The sequence below is a fragment of the Triturus cristatus genome, chromosome 3_1, assembly GCF_964204655.1.
Source record: "Triturus cristatus chromosome 3_1, aTriCri1.1, whole genome shotgun sequence".
Lineage (NCBI taxonomy): Eukaryota > Metazoa > Chordata > Amphibia > Caudata > Salamandridae > Triturus > Triturus cristatus.
In genome coordinates this window covers 67,923,673-67,942,380 of record NC_140583.1, presented here as the reverse complement: position 1 = coordinate 67,942,380, position 18,708 = coordinate 67,923,673, and the positions used below count along the sequence as shown (strand labels likewise).

General features: G+C 48.0%; 1 protein-coding gene across 1 annotated transcript in view; it reads left to right on the top strand.

Annotated features, from left to right (window-relative positions):
• The window catches only part of TTC17 (tetratricopeptide repeat domain 17), a 458,242-nt gene that overhangs the window by 349,000 nt on the left and 90,534 nt on the right, over positions 1 to 18,708 (top strand). The window contains exon 17 of the mRNA XM_085643464.1: positions 4,794 to 4,961. Within this exon, the coding sequence (XP_085499590.1) occupies positions 4,794 to 4,961 (168 nt within the window). The remainder of the gene's footprint in view (positions 1 to 4,793; positions 4,962 to 18,708) is intronic.

Sequence of the window (18,708 nt, the reverse complement as noted above, 5' to 3'; positions counted from 1 at the left end):
TGGTGATTTTTTTCCCCGAAGAAGTCGCAGAGGTAGTTGCGGAGATCTTGTGTAGTGGTGATGGTGTTGGTTGCGGCTGTTGGGTTGGTGAATTCCTTCACAATGGCAAAAAAGGTAATTGCATTTGTTGGAGCAAGATTCAATTCTCTGGATCAGGGCCTTTTTCTTGGTCTCCTTAACTTGATGGTGATCGAGTCTAAGTGCAACCGTGTAGGTGTTTATAGTTGTGGTTCCTCAGGTCTCCGTAGTTCTTTTTGAGTTGTTCGCAAACTCTCTTAAACTCTTGGAGGTCAGCTTTATGCCCGATAGCTTGTTTGTTAGATGTTTTGGGTTTGGTGTTTTTCCAGGTGCTAAGGTATTGGTGTGGGTTGTGATCCAGTTTCTAAAGTGGTTTGTGTCGTTGTGTAGCTTTCTCCTAGCAGCGTATTGGGGGTGTTACTAGACTCCGTAGAGGTCGTTGGTGTTTCTGTTATTTGAAAGTGGGCAATAGAATGGCCCATCCATGTAAGTGGAGTGATGTGGCTGTCTTTAACCTTGCAGCTGAAGGAGAAGATGGGGTCTAGGCTGTGTCTGGCAATGTGGGTAGGACCTTGTACGAGATAGGTGAGGCTGATGTTCTCTAGACTTTTGAACAAGTTCATGGAGTAGTCGTTGAGATGAAAAGTTGGAAATTGCCTAGGAGTATGATGTCTTTGGTGCACATGGCGAGGGGTGTGTTGAGGTCGGTGAGGAGGTTGCTGATTTGGGTGCTATGTCCTGGGGGCTGGTAGGCAAGGTTGCCTTTGATAGTTTTACTGTCTGTCTAAGGCTTGTAGTGCATGTGTTCCATAAAAATGGCTACTGAGTCAGTGTAAGTGGTATACTTGATGGAGACCTCCTCCTGGTTTATGGGGTCAGTTTTGGTGCATGAATTTGTTATCGAGTAGGAATGGCTGAGGCGATGTCTGGCATTGATATGGGGTTGAGCCAGGTTTCAGTGAGGAAGAGAAGGTCCAGCGCATTGGAGTAGAAGTGGTCCCATATATTGATGAAGTGCTTGTCGTTGTGTTGAGGAACATGCATGCAAGTGAGTGTTGTGCAGGGTGGGTGGTGCTGTAGTTCGGGTCTTGAGTTCTTACTTGGTGAGGGGTTCGGTGTGTGTGGGCGGTGTCAACGGGTGTGTTGAAGCATGTTAGTGGCAATGCGAATAGGCAAGGGGGTCCACCGTGGATGGAGGTGAGGCTCAGGAGCAGTGTCTATGGCGTCATCCAGGGTTCAGAAGGTGGAGTTTATCCATGGAGTAGCTGCAGGAGGTGCTTTTATCAGGGTTCCTGAAGCTCAGGCCCAGGCTCAGACGTGCTCGCCTTTGGCATGCCTTCCACACGCCGGCGGCGTTCACGGTGCACGCATCCGCTTCGCGACTGCACTGCGGCCTCCATTAAGTAGGGTCTTTGAGATTGGGAGCTGCGAGGGGGGAGGGGGTTGGTGGGCAGGCTCAGCAAGAGCTTCAAAATCTGGCGGGTGAGCGGCAAGGCAGGAAAATGTGTTTTGTGTAGCCAGTCAGGGTGGGGGGTGCAAAAAGTGACATAAGAGACCTAGATGCCAAAAGGAGAGGTAAGAGGAGCAAAAGATGCAACAAGGGGCAGTTTAGTGGAACCAGGATAGACAAGCATTTACAATGCAATGGTCTCGGCATTGTTAAAGTTAGAGCTATTGGCATTGCTCATGACATTTTTGTTTGTTTTTAAAACATTTAAAGAAACGGCATTGTTATTTACAATGTCAATAGCTTAATCACTCTCAAATGCGAGACCTATTGCATTTGCACCCGCACACAGAGCCACACACACAAAGCCACCCACACACACAGAGCCACACACACAGAGTAACCCTTGTAACCCCACTACCGTTTCGCTCCCAGGAACTGATCCCCAATTTATGGTTGCCCGGAATATAATTTTTTTATTTCCAGCACTGCCTATTATGCAGGCTTTAGCCAAAACGTACAATGGGGGGGGTTGGAATCACATTTAGATAAGTTTAGGGATACGTGGTCCCCTGAAGCTTTTGAAGTGCCTTATGATCCCGACAGACATCGTTTTAGGAGTTCAATATGCATGACTAATGCACATAAGTGCGGTGAGGCGGACACCAGCACTAAAAAGCGTTAGTTTAACCCATGGTGCATGGTACTTGGAAGCACAGTGCATGTCTGAAGGCTGTGCACAGCGGGAATTGGCAGTATGTACCAGGTAAGTAAAATATTAGCAAATTAAATTTTTTTGCCCCCCTGTTGCATGAAATTCCACACAGTACGGGTAAACTAAACATGCAGTGGTTATGTATGCCAAATATCATACCATCGCATGATATGTTACAAAATATATAGGATTTTATTTTACCCTAGCTTTAACTTTGCCCCCAGTGTCATAGCTGGCTGAAAGTGGGCTTAATTTTCTTTCCCTCTGCAATTTAGGAAAAGTAGATACCAATCCCCATCTTAAATAGTTTGTCAGAATCCATTGTATGAAACTCCGTCTCTGTCTTGAACTCAGCAAATGGGACAAATTTGTGCAATGCCTTTTATTGCTCATTCTCCTTCTGCATTCCTATAAGGCTTTTTGGGGGGGTGCACCTCCTGCACTCCTACTTCCAGTGTCACCTGCAAGCTCCTTCTAACCAATAGCTTCTCGCGACACCTGTTTGGGCCCTGTACAGCAGCTGGCTATATTAACCTTATGAAGTGCAGGGTCCTTGTAACAATGTGTCTGCAGGACCTGCAATGAATTCATAGAGGGTCACCTAAATCTAATTCCAATTTGCGGAGGCTACTCAGCATTAATGCGCCTTACTTTCACCTGTGCGGTGCCTGTGTCTGGGGCACTGACTTCGAGCGCGCAGAGCTGGGACAAGCAGCCTTTGTAGGGTCCTACAGTGGAGCATGGTGGCGGCTCGACTGCAATCCGCGCGCTGATAATCCGAGGCCGTTGCTCACGGACACGCAGTGCCCTTCGCATGGACGGCGTCACCACATGCACAGCCTGTGATTGGGGGAAGCATGCATACAGTACCAGGAAGAAGCCGAGAAACGTCACCCAGCTTCCGCCCTTGGTTGGTTGTAACTAGAAACTAAGAGGAAGGTCTGTCTTCTATGTTCATGAAGTTAAAGCGCTCAGCTGCTTGGTAAGGACGTTTGGCAATGGCAAAGTGACTGTGAACATGATTGCATGAAGTCTCTCGCTAACCCCCAACCCCCGCCAGAACCCCCAAAATAAAATCTATAAAGCAGACTTCCGCCTGTCTGCCGATCCGACCCACAACTCTGAAAACGGTTGTACAATGAACGAATCTTAGTCGTCCACTGTTACCCACTAGGAAACGACGACATTGAAAATACTACGGCCAAGCACAAGCATTACGGCAGCAAAACTCCTGGCTAGTCCTAAAGATTGGTAGCGCAGAGTCCCATCTGCAAAGTTACAAGATCGTTCCAAAAGAATGTAAAACTGCGGCTTTAGGAGCACAAGGGGAAACCTTTGGATGTACGAGGGCAAAATCAGAGACCAGTTTTCTCTAGCTCAGGACACAGCTGGAAACTGAACTAAGCAGAGATGCTTTTAACAAACCTTAACGAGCTCTCAACAACCAAAACTTCACCGCCAGCGACAAACATCTGGAAGAGGGAAGGTGTACGAGCTGCCTTTGAGCCGTAAACCTGGGCAGCGCAGAATAAGGCGGCATGTAGCGGCTCGTACTGAAAGGAGGCAGCAGGGGGAGGGAGTCGCCATGAAAACCGCCGCCTTTCTCCGAGGTCAAGCAGAAATGCCTCGGAGAAACGCAGCGGCGTTTTCGGATTCGGGGGCGTGTTTTTCTTTCTCTTCTCTTGCCATTGGCTGGAGGAGAGAAAAACACGCCTAAAAAGGGGCGTGGCTAAAAAGTGGAAAGAAGAGCACGGAACACGCCCCCGAATCTGAAAAAGACAGAGCCTATTTGGAGGGACGGCTCTCTCCTCCAATGGCTGGCCTCCGTTTAGGAAGCCAGCCAATGGAGGAGAGCCAAAAAGAGAGGCGGGCTAAATAGCCACTCTAAGCATCATAAGATCTCCGGACTTCCGGTTCTGCCTTCGGCAGACCAGACGGTCCCTCGACCTAAAAAAGGAGCAGGTAAATAGAGTCAAGGGGCAGATAGAACAAACTGCACAAACAAAGAAAGAGTAGTTATCAAGTCGGGGGTAGAAAGAGCAGTTAACAGGAAAAATGTCAGGAGACAGACACCAACATGAGTCAGAAGGGCGAGGTGAGCAGCTCTTCTCCCCTTGTTGGCAGGATGTGTATGATTTTGCTCTAGCTGCTGTATGTTTCCTTGTGTGCAGTTTCGTTACCTGTAAACGACTCTAACACGGCCCCTTTTTGGAGCGTATCACTACTTTAGAAATACCAAACAAATTAAATCAATAACAATTCCGATTTTACACTTATGCCTATGCACTCTAATTACCCATATGTAGTCCAGGAGAAAAAGCCATACCACTTTCTTTCCATCCCATGGAACTACGATTCTGATGTCCTTGGAGATAGATCCCAATGAATGTCCATAAATCTATCACCCTAAAGCCCTCCTGCCTGCTCTAGAACTTCTGTCCAGACAGTGGATCCGCCCTGCATCGCCCAACCCAACCTTCCCACAATTGTCAGTCAGTCTCATCCTATTGTGAGCTTTTAAGTGCTGTTTCAAGTTTTAAAAGTAAAATAATGTCAAATGTATTTCTGCTCATCAGAGTACAACTCATCCTTTTCTCCCACCTTGTTTTGAAGGACATTGTGACCAGGAGAGGGAAGAACTGGTGCAGTACGATGTGGAGCACGAGAAAGTAACGCTGATCAAAGCCCCTCGTCAGGAAGAGTCTGATGGAAGCCCTGAACCTAGGGATGATGTTGTCCTGACGCCTTCGGCAGCCGAGCCCACCTCATTAACTGTTGAAAGTAGGCTTGCATTAGTTTTTGTGTCGTTTGAAAGTTGTAGTTCTGAATATCCCAGTCCTTCGGTTCACAGTTTCTATCGTCAACACATAATGGCAAAAAGGGATCTCGGTAACAGTAGAGCTGCAGTACCTATGCTTTTATTCTATTCGAACAATAATAGCTTGATTTTGCTGTTTACAATTTGAATCTCCTGCGCTCCCCACATTTTCTTTCTCCTTCCCCGGGGTATATCCCATCTCATCCGCGTGATGCCCCTTCTCTTAAGCTCTCTGTCTTTCCATCTTCGCTTTCACTTGCCCATCCCACTCCCCATCCCACTCCCCTTCCTACACCTAGTACCCTCCCTAATCTTTCTTACATGTACTGGTCCCCCTTCACTTTCTTCTTAGTTTCCCTTCCCCCAATCATTTTCCTCTGTCTGGCCTGCTCCACTCTCTACACTTATTTCCGTGCCCTTCTCCCCTCCCTGCTCTTGCTCCCAGGCTTGGATTCTCTTCCAGCACTGAGTTCCAGATCTTGCTCACTACACTTAACCCATGTCTTGCAGGGTGCTGAATTTGTTTTTGCATGATAAAAGGAGGGAGCAGGAAATACACCAGGGAAGCGGGTGAGTCGGGCCAAAAGAGGGGACGCCCAAAAAGCTGAGCCTCTGGCACAGGGCAGCAGCTCACAAAACAGAGATGGTGACGGTGTTTCCTGTGGTCTTTTTTTATGAACTCTTGCACGTGTTTTGTGTCCTACAGGTGCTTCGACCCCCTCCTGTTGAAGGGTTTAGCGGCCTGATATGTCAGGTAGATTTGGATGAAAGATGCAGTTCCTAGTTCATTAGACTGTTCAGCAACAGCATTGGTCCCCCAAACATAGTCTGAGGCCCCCATGCTGAATAGAGTGTTATTCCCCGGAGGGTATTCCTTCAGACAGCCCCGAACTATCCAGTGGTTCCGGACCCCAAATTACTTGATGCGGATCCACACCCGGAAACAAACCGTGGGTGGTAAAAGGGGAGATGCAGAAAAGAGTGTGGTAATTACTGATTGTAACCCTTAGAAAGATTCCCAGTAGAAGCACAGCCTGGCCCTCCCTGCCCCTTCCAGCACTGGGGTGAAGGGGAGCAGACCATGCTCCCTCTCCATTGCCACAACCCCCCCAGGCACCCTCCCAAGCTAAACCCTCCTCACTTGCCCTGCATATATTTATCACCTGCTCAAAGCAGGTGCTAAAAGGTCTGGCAGGTTATTCCCAATTCCGGAGAGTTTAACTTGTGATCCCAAATAATTTAGGGGTAGATTCCAAACAGAGCTGTTAATTCCATTTCTAGTATTTAGCTGTGGAGTTAACAGGGAAGTTGGAATGGGACCTTAGTGCAGTAGAGCAGGTGTGACCATACAGACATTCCCACTCTGAATTCTTCAGATAATACACTTTGATAACAAGTGAAGGTTAGGGGTAGGGTTTTTAGTGAATTCAGGAATAATGGCGCTCAGACTGGTGCGCGTGGTGTTTTCAATGGACCTGAGTAGGTACGGTGCTGCCAGGTGGGGGAATTACCCAATAACCCCCAGGAGTTGTGTAAACCAAGGGTCCACGTTGGAAACTGAGCACAGTTCTGGGCACACGTAGTGGGAATGGTCCTGTGACTCTTTAGGGCTGGGAAGGATTGTTTTGTATCCTTTCCAGCCCCGAAGAGTCACTGGACCGTTCCTAGTGACGAAATCGTGTCGGATGGCTGTTTGTTTTCAAAATCAGTTGTTGCGTCATTAAATACCTTTTCAATTGTAACTTTAACGAGACTTCAATAACATTGTGATATACCCACTACGTGTGCCCAGGACTGTGCTCACTTTGATAACAAGTGCTATGGTTCAAAATTGCTGTTGCTCCCTCCTGGCTCCCCTCTGTCTGCACACCAATACTGAAACCACCCCTATTAATTGTTTTTGGGACTGTTGCTGGTGAATCATTTTTTTTTTTTAAGTTTGAGACTTGTGCATTTACACTTTCCTTACAAATAGTTAGTTAGTGATTGGATCAACAGTTTTGTGGTTTTTCGTCACCTCATGAGGGTGCAATCACTATCTTTGATCATCCCAAGGAAAATGCACAATTGCTTGTTGAAAGATTGAATATTACTCTTCATTAGATGCTGTCTTTGGATGCAGGAAATCCGGCAGTTCATGGTTTGTTAATGGTGGATTTGATATGTGATGGAACAAACATTGAGGTGAATAGGCCATTTTATTTCTGTGAAAATCTTTTGACTTCAGAGGAGGCACTTTTCAGCCTGCCATCTTGCACTCAGTTATTCTCTCCTGAGACTCATGGCTGATCATATTTAGTGTCTCATTCATGATATATGCAGACAGCACTCTGATAATCCTGCAACTAGTTGGCAACTTGGAGCTTGCTCAGTCACATTTTTGCTACTATTTTTTCTGCAGTTGCAGATTGCATCAAAAGACCACTGTCTTAAACTCAGCTAAAACAAAAACTAGAGTGTTTTTCCTTGGTGGACTATTTGGTCTGTGGAGTGGTGCCCTTCCACCTTGGGGTGTTGTCTCCAGCCTGTGGCATCGCCACAAAACTTGGAATTCATGGTAAACAGGCAACTCTTGCTTGCCCCTCACATATCCAAAGTCTCAATCAAATGCTTCTACTATCTTGAGATATCCAAAAAGATTCTCCCTTTGCCGCCTTCAGGGGTACTCTTCTCTGTGATCCAGTCAGTAGTACGCTTTTGGCTTGAAATTGCAATTAATAATTGTAAAAGACCTATTGTTAGCTTACCAAGATGTATAAGGGCCTACAGCTACCCATTGTGTACCATTGGGTGCTTTATTGCCACCTCTTTGCTTGTTTCTTATTCATTAGTTTTCCTTGTTCCAGCTTCTCCATCTTGTCTTTGTCCCTCCCCTAAAGCATTGCTTCTTTACCAGCCTCTAACATTTTTTCTGATTGGCTGCCTTTTGTCCTTCCACTGCTCAATTTCAGGGAACTACTTTTTTCTTTTTGCTTAAGCACTTATGAAAGTGCTTCTGTTTCTCACCTCTCACCATCTCACACCTTGTTGCTGCATCTCTCGCATTGCAAGCTCTTTTATGTTCTCCCCCCTCACCCCCAAACTCCCTGCCTCCTCCGCATTGGTCCCAAAGCCAAGACCTATTGGCTTTGCCAGTGTGTTTGTCTTCAGTATGTCATCATGTCCATCAGCTGATTATCCGCCACCAGGCCAACATGGGTCTTAGGTCCGATGATCGTGGTCTTCTCACTGCTCCCAGAGTTAGTAGAGGTAGATGTGGAGGTTTTTCCTTATCATTTCTTGCATCCATACTCTGGAACTCTATGCCCATCAGCTTGAGAATAGACAAAACCTTCCTGAGCTTTAGAAGGAAACCAAAGACCTTTCTTTTCCTGGGGGGCGGAGCTTGCCGCAGCACAAGATTGCCGTGTAGAGACAGAGCTCCGCGAGCCGTCAGCACCATATTTCAAATATCCTGGCAATCACCAACCTGTGCTGCAAGAATTAACCCGACTCTAACGACGCTGGAGGAGAGCTGCCGATCGCTGCCCTTTCGGTGAGAAAACTCCTCGGAACCGCTGGAATCAACTGTGAGTCCTGATGGCGGAGGGCGGAGAAGACCTCGCACACAGCGGGTCTCTCCTCGCTGCGTCAGAAGCTGTGGTGAAGCGCTACAATACGCTCCTGCTGTCTGGAATTACCGAAGCCTACCCAGTGAAGTTATCCTTCTGGAGTGCCCACCTCCGGCCACCGGTGTGAGCCCCCTGCGACTGAAGTGACCTCCCGCTTCCTTGAGGCCTAGACAAGGCAAGCCGGTGCACCGCGCCACCGCGAGTCCTGGCAGGCCGCATCGGTGATACCCAAGGAGGCAGAGTTGCTGAGTGCTCTGCATTAGGTGCTACATAGACGATCCCACCGGGGATAGGTGACGGGAGTGAACACCTCCATCCAAGTAAGTCACCCCAACAGGAGCTGCAGATTGGGATGGCGGGTGAGCCCCACTGAGACCTCCGAAACCCGGGTGTTGGACTTTTACACAACGTTAGCTCTCTGGCTGCTGGGGCACACTGGACGGTATCCGATTCGGAGGCAGTCTGACGCTGGGGGCGGGCCTCACATTAGCGGGGATGGTGCCCTCCCTCTACCTGCGATGCTGTGGCAAAATCTAACCAGCCCACTGAACCACAGGGAGGGATATTGCATCTGCACGGCCGCAACGGTCCTGCACTGGTGGGTCTGAATGCTGACTTTCCGGGCCTCCCTGCGACGCTTCTAAGAGGTGAGGACGCCCTGGTTCTGCGAGTGGGCTATTGGATTGGAGGCAGAGGGCGCTGCCATATCCCGGTCTTCCTGCGCATTGACTATGGTGCATTTCCTAGTGGCTATATAGACACCTGCGACTTGCCTTCTCAGGGATGTGGAATTCCTATAGCCCGACGCCCGGGACATATTGTTTGGGGTCAAGGGCAACAAGTTTTCATGTGTATTTTGTCCTTGGGACAAGTAGGTCCAACCCCCTACAGCACAAACCCTTTGGCTGCCACTTTATAGTACCACATTATGGATCAGGCAAGGGCATTGTCTACAGTTAATGTAATGTGTGTGTCCATGTGATAATGCTGTTCAAACTTGTATTTATGGTTCATTAATGCAAAGCCTTTATTATTAGGGTGAGCACTAAAATTAATGTTGTAAGCTCTGCCTGCAGTACTGACAGTGGTTCCAGTATAAATGTGTATACACATTTTCAAAGTTTAGTAATATGAGGCGATGTATAATGCTCCCAGAATGCTCTGATTATATGCAAATATAATGATTGATGATTCTTTGCTTTCAAAATAAAATGTTCACAAAAAAATGCAGGTAGGAAACAAAACATTTTGCTAAGCTACTTTAAGATTTTGGGTACCATATATTTACAGCATCATTTAGTAACATGATGATGTAAGCTTCTATTTCCAAAAAATATTAATAATGTTAAATCAGTGTAACCAGTTGAAATACGATTATGGGAAAAAAAAAATAAACAAGTATTGAAAAAGCCATAGGTCTGAAATTGGTGGTCAGCTTTTTGGTTTTGCCAACGCGTGAGAGAATTATTTTAAAGACAAAAGGTCAATGTTAACGCCAGGCCAAATTAGAGGGCCAATTATTAAAGAAACCCTCAAAAGTGCATCCATGTTATATATCCTTGTTTCAAGTGCACATATTCAGTTTCCATATATTCACAAGAATTTACAGAAGTAGGCCAAGAAATAGTGCTCCTAGAAAATATTTGTATATTGCATTTTAGCATGAGCAAATGTGCATGTGTAGATTTGCTCATGTGAAAATTTGAATGTTTTGAGTTCACTTTTCCTCCAACCACTTTTTTCCCAACCCTGTAAGAAGTTTTACGTCTGCCATTGTCAGGAGAAAATTTCCAACCTTTTTCAATATGGGAAAAGATTAGAAGATTTGGTGAAAACCCTTAAAACATGCAAGTTAGTAGGTTTGCACAGACTCAACAGGGCATTCCAACCCTTGAACTATTGCTTACCACTACCTTCAGCCCAGTATGTAGACCTGCAGAAACGTAGCAACATAAGGGAATTGCTAGTATTCAAACCCTGCTATGTACAAGCCCTGGCATAATTAGAGAGGCCAGATTAGAACTCTTATATAATGAGATTGCTGCAGTCATTTGTTGCCGCATTACATGGCACAAAAGGGACAAGTAGATTTTGTTACAGGACAAGTAGATTTATGAAGCAACCTGCCACATGGACAAGTAGATATTTTATTCAATTCCACACCCCTGCCTTCTGATTGTGGGCAGCATTGGGGAGGGTTGCTGTGCTGGATGTCTCCCTGGTCTCCCTCGAGAGCACCCCGACTGCGTGCTCCCTACTGCTTCTGGCCATCCTGTGATCCACCACAGCGTGCAGGCCCTGATCGTCCCTTGTAGGAGGCCCTATACTTCGGCCCTGATAACATCCCTAGAGTCCACTGACGTCGATAGCGCTGAGTAGCCTCACCCATCTACTGCGGACTGGGAAGGCAATCTCATCCCTCTCTGGAATAAAGCCAGCATCAAGGGCAGGGTGGACAAAACACAGACCAAGCTCCCGTTCGACGCCAAAGGCACCAGAACTAAAGAAATGGAGAGGACCCGCTCCGCAGACACCAGGGTAGATAACCCAGAGGAGGACCTGAGTGAGGTGAAACAAATGTTCGCAATGATTCGGAAAAGCCTGACGACAATGGATGGGAAGATCGACTCCCTGCTATATCAAATCGACAGGATGTCAGAACGCTTAGATAAACTGAATGAATCAATATGGCCAATCTCAGGATTACAGAGGTCGAGGAGGCCCAGACTGAGATGGATTCGGCACAACGACAAATGGTTAAAACCCTCACCGCACTGCAAGATAAAGCAGAAGACTTGGAGGCCCACTCCCGCCATAGCAATATAAGTATAATCGGCCTTCTGGAGTCCACCCCCATGGGCAACGTGGAACAATTCTTAGAAAAACTACTTATCACTGTACTGGGCCGCAAAACTTTCTCAGACATGTTTGTGATTGAAAGAGCTCATCGCTCATTGGGCCTGCAGCCACCCCAAAGGTGCCCATCCGCGCCCAGTAATAGCCAAACTGCTTAATTTTCGGTATCGTGACTCAGCCCTACGACGTGCCAGAGAACTGGGGGAACTCCAATATGAGGGTTCATCACTCTCACTTTACCCAGACCTAATGGCGAAGGTACAGGAGGCGAGACGCCAATTCAACCCCCTCAAACGGCAACTCCATGATCATAACATCTCATGCGTCATGCTGTACCTGGCCAATTTGAGGGTGAATCTGGACGGCTCCTCACGTATCTTTACAGACCTGAAAGCGCTTCAAAAGGCACTGAAATATAAAAAAAAAAAAAACCTCGGTAATGCTGAAAAGAAAAAAAAGAAATGCCTGCTTAAGAAGTCGAAAGGTGAAGCAATACAGGAGAGCTCGGCTACAGCGACAGACCGATCACAAGGGAGCTCCCTTGAGAACTATGACTAGAATATTTTATCTGTCGCGGTCCCACTCTGCAACGAGTTACACAGTTTCCATTTAACAGCAAGGTTTGACACAGTGGCCCCTGGGCCATCAGGTCTACTCTTCAGTAGTACACTTAGAGGCAGGTGGAGCGGTTACACGAGACCGCAACCACCTGAACTCTTCGCAAGTATCCGTGGGCTGTGTTTTGTTTTTTTCTTTTTAGGGGGTGGGGGGCAGCTATGCCTTAATACTTGCCTATTGTAGTATTTGCCCTACTCCAGTGTTAACTCCTGAGAGGATGTCTTCAGCTCTTTGAACGTAGATAATTGCATTATGCCCTCCTGATGCTTGTTATTCCAGTTACATATATATAGAATTTGATTGCCACGCGATGTTTATTGTAATGTGGATTTATGTTGATGGTTACTCGTAGTGCTTGGTAACATCCGCCCCTGCGTGTTACTCTCTACATGGCTAGTTGCCATATTTGTCGAGGGTGGGGGGGAGGTTCGACTGTGCTCAGTTTGGGAGAGCATGGCGTGGGAGTGGGGGGGATGAGGGGACTGTTGTAATGTTGAGTTTATTTAACTTGCTTTGTTTTTCTTGGATTATTTTGACACATCGTTGTGAGACACACACATTAGGGAACACACAACAATGATACCATATAACTGGCATGTACCCCAGAGGGCGGCGAGGAGGATCTAGCTACGTCACTCACAATTTTACTACTAAGGGGCATTGAAAATAGGTTGATGTTCCTGTCTTGGAATGTCGGAGGCCTTAACCACCAGCGTAAAATTAGGGAAGTTGTCGTACCTCACTAGACATAATGTTGACATAGCACTTCTGCAGGAAACGCACCTACCTGTAGCGAGTCTCCCGCAGACTCGAGGCAGGATCCACGGCTCGTTCCATTCCGCAGGCTTCACTACGCATGCACGAGGGATCCTCACTTGGATTAATCCCACAGCCCGACTCACCCTCGAAGAGTTACACAGAGATGCTAACGGTAGATAAGTAGTGTCCAAATGTGGGGCGAACGGTGCAGAATACATAATCATCAATGTGTATGGCCCTGACCACGACTGTCCGCAGTTCTTCCATGATCTCCTGACCTTAGCTCGGCAACTACCCAATATCCCGCAGATATGGGGGGGGGGTGATTTTAACTGTATTCTCAATCCTTAACTAGATCGCTCAGGGGGACCACCACGACGTAGAACACAGACAGCCAAAGCAATCTTAGACGTCCTGATGGAGCTAAATATGGTGGACGTCTGGCGCTCCTGCTCGGCAGCCGCCGACGGTTACACACATTTTTCTGCACCCCATAATCTCCATACCAGGATCGACTACTAGTTCCTGGTGGGATCACTTAGAAGCAATATACGAGAATGCGAGGTCTTACCGCGTACCTATTCTGACCATTCCCCTGTGCTGCTAATATTAGCCACTCCGGTCAAGCGCCCCCCTCCATTCACTTGGCGCTTTCCCCCGTTTGCACTACTCGATGAGGCCTTTAGGGTGAAAATGTTAGAGGCAATGGAAACCTTTTTTGATACCAACTTGGGTTCTGTCCCACACTTTACCACAGTTTGGGAGACCTTTAAGGTATATGTCCGTGGCATCGCAATTTCTAAACACACAGGGGTGCTGAAATCGATCAGGGGACGGCAAGCCCTCTTAGAACAAACCCTGGCTAGGCTAGAAAGAGAGTCGTTAGACACAAATGACTCCAGAATACTGAACACTATTAAGGCCACACTAGAGGAATATCACACTGAAGCGGATAGAGAGGTCAAGCTACTGGGTAAATATGCAGTAGCAAGGACATATGGTGAGGGGGAGCGACCCGGCACGGCCCTGGCGAACCTCATGAAGGAGCACCAAGCTGCCTATCACCCCATAGAATTAACTACAGATTAAGGTGAACTGATCGGATGCTGATGGTGTGGCGGAGTGCTTTCGGCAATACTATGCCGACCTATACAAGGCCAAGTCTCACATTGCACCCTCTGACCTGTTAAATACCTGGAACATATTAAGTTACCCTGGTTGTTAGATGCTCACAGAGAATATCTGATGCGCCCACTTGAAGCGTGGGAGATACATGCTGCCCTGTCCTCGATGCGCTCTGGTAGCGCGCCGGGGCAGGACAGACTTACTGTGGAGTTCTACAAGGAATTTAAGGAACTTCTTACCCCACACTTACTAACACTATTTGAGGAGATGGCTGAGGAAGGCACCATGCCCCCCACGATGCGCTCCTGGTGGTCCTTTTGAAGCCCGGGAATCCCCCGCAGCACTGCTCCTCTTACCGACCACTTTCATTATTGAATGTTGTCACAAAAATCTTTGCCAAAGTGCTGGTGAATAGACTCGCCCCTCTGATGCCAAATCTTATGGGATCGGAACAGGCTGGTTTTATAACAGGACGCACGCTTACTCACAATCTGCGCAGTGTTTGGAGTAATTCAACGTACCAAACCAGACACCAGGGCAGCCGTAATGGTTAAAAAGCGTTCGATTCAGTGGAGTGGAAATTCATGATGTTGACCCTGGAACGAATGGGACTGGGAGGTGTCTTTCTGAGCCTAGTCAGCACTTTATATCGGGACCCCGTGGCCCGTGTGCGAGTGGGTGACTGTGTCACTGCCCCTCTGACCATATCCAGAGGTACCCGGCAGGGCTGCCTGCTCTCCCCGCTCCTATATGCCCTGGTGGCTGAGCCATTGGCTTGTGCAATGCTAGAATACCATAGCCACAGGGGAATTCGGTTCCCTGGGTACAGCCTCGTCATCTCCTCCTATGTGGACAATACCCTCCTATACGTACATGACCCGGCCCAAAATTTGTCCCCAGCCCTGCGTGAAATTGTGAGATTCGGCGAGCTCTCAAGACTGAAAATTAACTGGGCGAAATCAGTTCTATTCCCCCTCACCCCGGCTACGCTCCCTGAGAACGTAGACTTTCCCCTAAAGTGGTCTACTGACCCAGTGCGCTACCTGGGACTCCAAATACATACCGACTCCGAGCTGGTGTTCAGAGAGAACTATGGCCGCGCCATCGCTAAACTTGAAGACATAACGAGATGGATTTGCCTCCCTGTGAGAAAGTGGCTCTGTATATACTGTTCCCAAATAGGTACAGGGTGTACAGAGTCCACAGTCCCCAGAGGGTTGGCAGAGGCTAAAGTTAGATATAACCTTACTCTCTAAAGTGGTAGCTTGGTTGAGCAGTAAGGCAGTATCAGAGGACAATGTAAAGCATTTGTTGCACACACTCAGCCTGCAAATGGTCTCACACACTCAATAACTGAACTCTAGGCCAATGGTTTATATATAAAAAATATATGCTAGTTTTATTTTAGAACCAACAATAGGTATTAAAATATACTTTCTCAGAATGAGATGCTTTATATAAATACTTTTGCAATATGCAATTGACTTTTGTAGAAAGTTACAAGTGGTTGCAATAGGCAACACAATTTTAAACACAATAATGCATTGAGTTCAATGGAAGTTTCAAGTTATTTGCCACAGGTTACTTTTAGGATTACTTTTGGAATTCCAGGACTGGATCCTAGATTCAGTCCCGGGTCAGTACTTGGAATCAAGTGATGAAAGTTGACTTAATTACTGTGATGATTTTTAGACAATATTTTGCTATTTTAAAAGTTGACACTTAGAAAATATTTCATAGAAAACAGTCAATGATTCCCTATGGCAGAAAATTCAAGTTGCAGGTATAGTATGTTCTCGTTACTTTTGTAATCCAGTACTGGGTGCCTAGACTCAGTACTGGGACCTTTATCCAAAACAGGTAAGTAATTACGTTTTCAGAAATTATACGATTTTTTAAGAATATTTAAAGTTTGCAGAAATTGACACTTAGAAGAAATTTCACAGAAAAAAAGTCAATGATTTCCTATGGGAGAAAATTGGGTTACTGGTAAGCACAGTTGTAAGTATTTTTCAGAGTCAGTGCTGGGCACCAAGATCCAGCACTGGGAGCTCACCTAAGAGCAGGTGAGTATTTTCATTTTCGTTACTCGGCTGATTTTTGGTGAATATTTTAAGTTTTGAAAAGTCCACACTTAGAAGAAATTTCAGGAAAAGCCAGTCAATGTTACCCTATGGAGAAAATTGAGTTATCGGTTTAAAGGTAAGTACTCGACTGGCAGAGTTAAGGTTCTGGGCATAGACTCAGGGGTCTCCCAGGGTCAGGTAGGTACAGTTGGTTCACCCTCAGTGGCACAAGGGCGGCCTGGTGCAGAGAGAGTTAGTCCCAATGTTATCCTATGAGAGGTAGGGGGGCCTTGGTTGGTGGCTGCTGACTAGCAGGCCACGCGGCTGTGGGAGCTGGGCTTCTGGTCACTTACTCATGGCAAGTGGGGAAGTGGATGGGTGTAGAGGTTACACTGCCAGGGCCACTTGGGCGGCTGGGTGTAGGGTGCTTTTGAGCCTTCGGGCGCTCAATTGATTTCAATGGGAAATCTCCGGTTTAGAAAAAGACTGCAAGCTCGCAGACGAAGATTCTTCAGGTGCCACCACCACTTTGAGAGGTAAGTTGGGTAGTTGGAGGATAGGTAGGTACCCCGGGATTGGGCACAGGGGGCTGTGGGGCGCCGGGTGCAGTCTTACCCTCCTGTTGATCGCGGTCGGGAGGGATCCTGGTTCTGAGGCTGCAGGCTTCTTCAGGAGTGTCGAGGGAAGTCCTTGGGTGCCAGACTCTGGGTCACAGTCGCCGTGGGGTTGTCCTCGTGGTCTTTGTTCACTCCGGCACAGGCCAGGCTTGGCGGGTGCAGAGTGTGCTGGGTTCGCGGTTCCGGGCTGCTGCCAGGGATTAGAAGTAGATTTTGAGTAGTCTCTACTCATGGGAGTCCCAGGGGGCTTGGAGTCAAAAGGTAGCCAGGTCCTCCGGGGTTTGTGAGGTTGCTGGCCACAAGAGATGCCGGGTTGGAGCAGGTTCGAGGGTCGACAGGCCGGTAGGGCTGGGGCCAAAGCAGTTGGTGTCTTCCTCTTCTTAGCAGCTGCAGGGCAGGTCTTCTTTCTTCTAGCTCTTCTTCGGATTTCGGAATCTGGAATCTGGGGAAGGAAGGTTCAGGGTGCCCCTAAATACTAGATTTAGGGACGTTACAGGTAGGTGAAAGGCAGGGACCAATGGGTCCCTGTCCTGGGGTGGGTACACCCCCTATCCTACCTCTCTCCTGTGGGAGGGGGGCAGTAGCCTAGTCCTGATTGGGCAGGGCTTCCCATCTTCAAGATGTCGAGAGCCCGGAGATGTGCTTCACCTCGCCTCCCCCACCTGAGGGGTGGGGTTGGCAGGCTGGCACATCCCCTGTCCTTATTTGGGGTTTCCGGCCAAGCTTCCCGTCAGAGTGGGGGGTTGCAGTGGCCTTTGAAGCTTCCCCCTGCTCATCCTGGGGGAGGAGATTTAGCACCTCGCCCAGGATGTGCATTGTTGCAGACCCAGGAGAGCAGGGGCTCTCCAACCCAGGGGTCCAGCAACATGTCTGCTGTGTGGCAGCCTAGGCAGCCTCAGAACAGACGTGGATTGTAGGTTAGGTTTCAGGGGGCATCTCTAAGATGCCCTCTGGGGTGCTTGGTACATTAAATCCCACACTGGCATCAGTGTGGGTTTAATGTGCTGAGAAGTTTGATACCAAACTTCTCAGTCTTCAGTGTTGCCATTATGGTGCTGTGGAGTTCGTGTTTGACGAGCTCCCAGCACCAAATACTCTTAAATGACAGCACTGCACTTACAGTGCCCAGGAATGGACCTGGGTACTGTAGGGGTACAGGGCTCCTGCACCATTGGCATAGGGCACCCAGCTAGAGGGGTGGCTGATGTATGCCATGGCAGTGTAGGTGGTGGACATGGCACACCGGGATGTGTGCCATGTCGACTTTGTTTTGTCTTGTACCCAGACACTCAGCCTGCAAGGGCAGTGTGTGTGTGTAAGGGTACAGGGCCTCTAAGGGTGGCACAATGAGTGCTGCAGCCCTTAGAGGCCTTCCCTGGTCACAAGGCCCTGGGTACCTAGGGTACCATTTACCAGGGGCTGATATGTGGCCAGGGTTTGCCAATTTGGGCTTTGTGTTTTAAGGAAGGAACATAGGCCCTGGGCACCTGTTTGGCAGGAGTCCAGGGCACACTCAGTCAAAGTACATTCAGCAATTCAGCAAAAAGTGGGGGCATACCATGCAAGAAAGATGGCACTTTCTCACACTCCCTCTATCCCTCCTCGGCAGAATATCGCTTATGAAAATGGTGGTCCTTCCCAGATTCCTTTTTTTGTTCCTCAACATCCCAATGGTTTTACCAGCACACTTCTTCAAACATCCTAGAACACTGCAAATTAAATTGACCTGGCCCGATAAACAGCCGCGTGCCAGTTGGGAGCTCCTTATTCTACCGTACTCCATTGGGGAGCTGGGAGCCCCAGACCTTGACCTTTACTACCGGGCTGCCCAAGCCTCACATGCATATTACTGGGTCCATCAACAGGCACCCCCTCCCCCCCCCCCCCTCATTTACATATAGAGCATCTTACACAGGCCCCTGCTCACGTAGCAACGGCATTGTGTCATGCGCCGCGCCGAATCACTGGGACTCTTGACTCGATTAATGCCATCATAAATGCCTGGCATAAACTCCGTAACCGCCTAGCACTCTCCATAATATATTCCCCCATTACCCC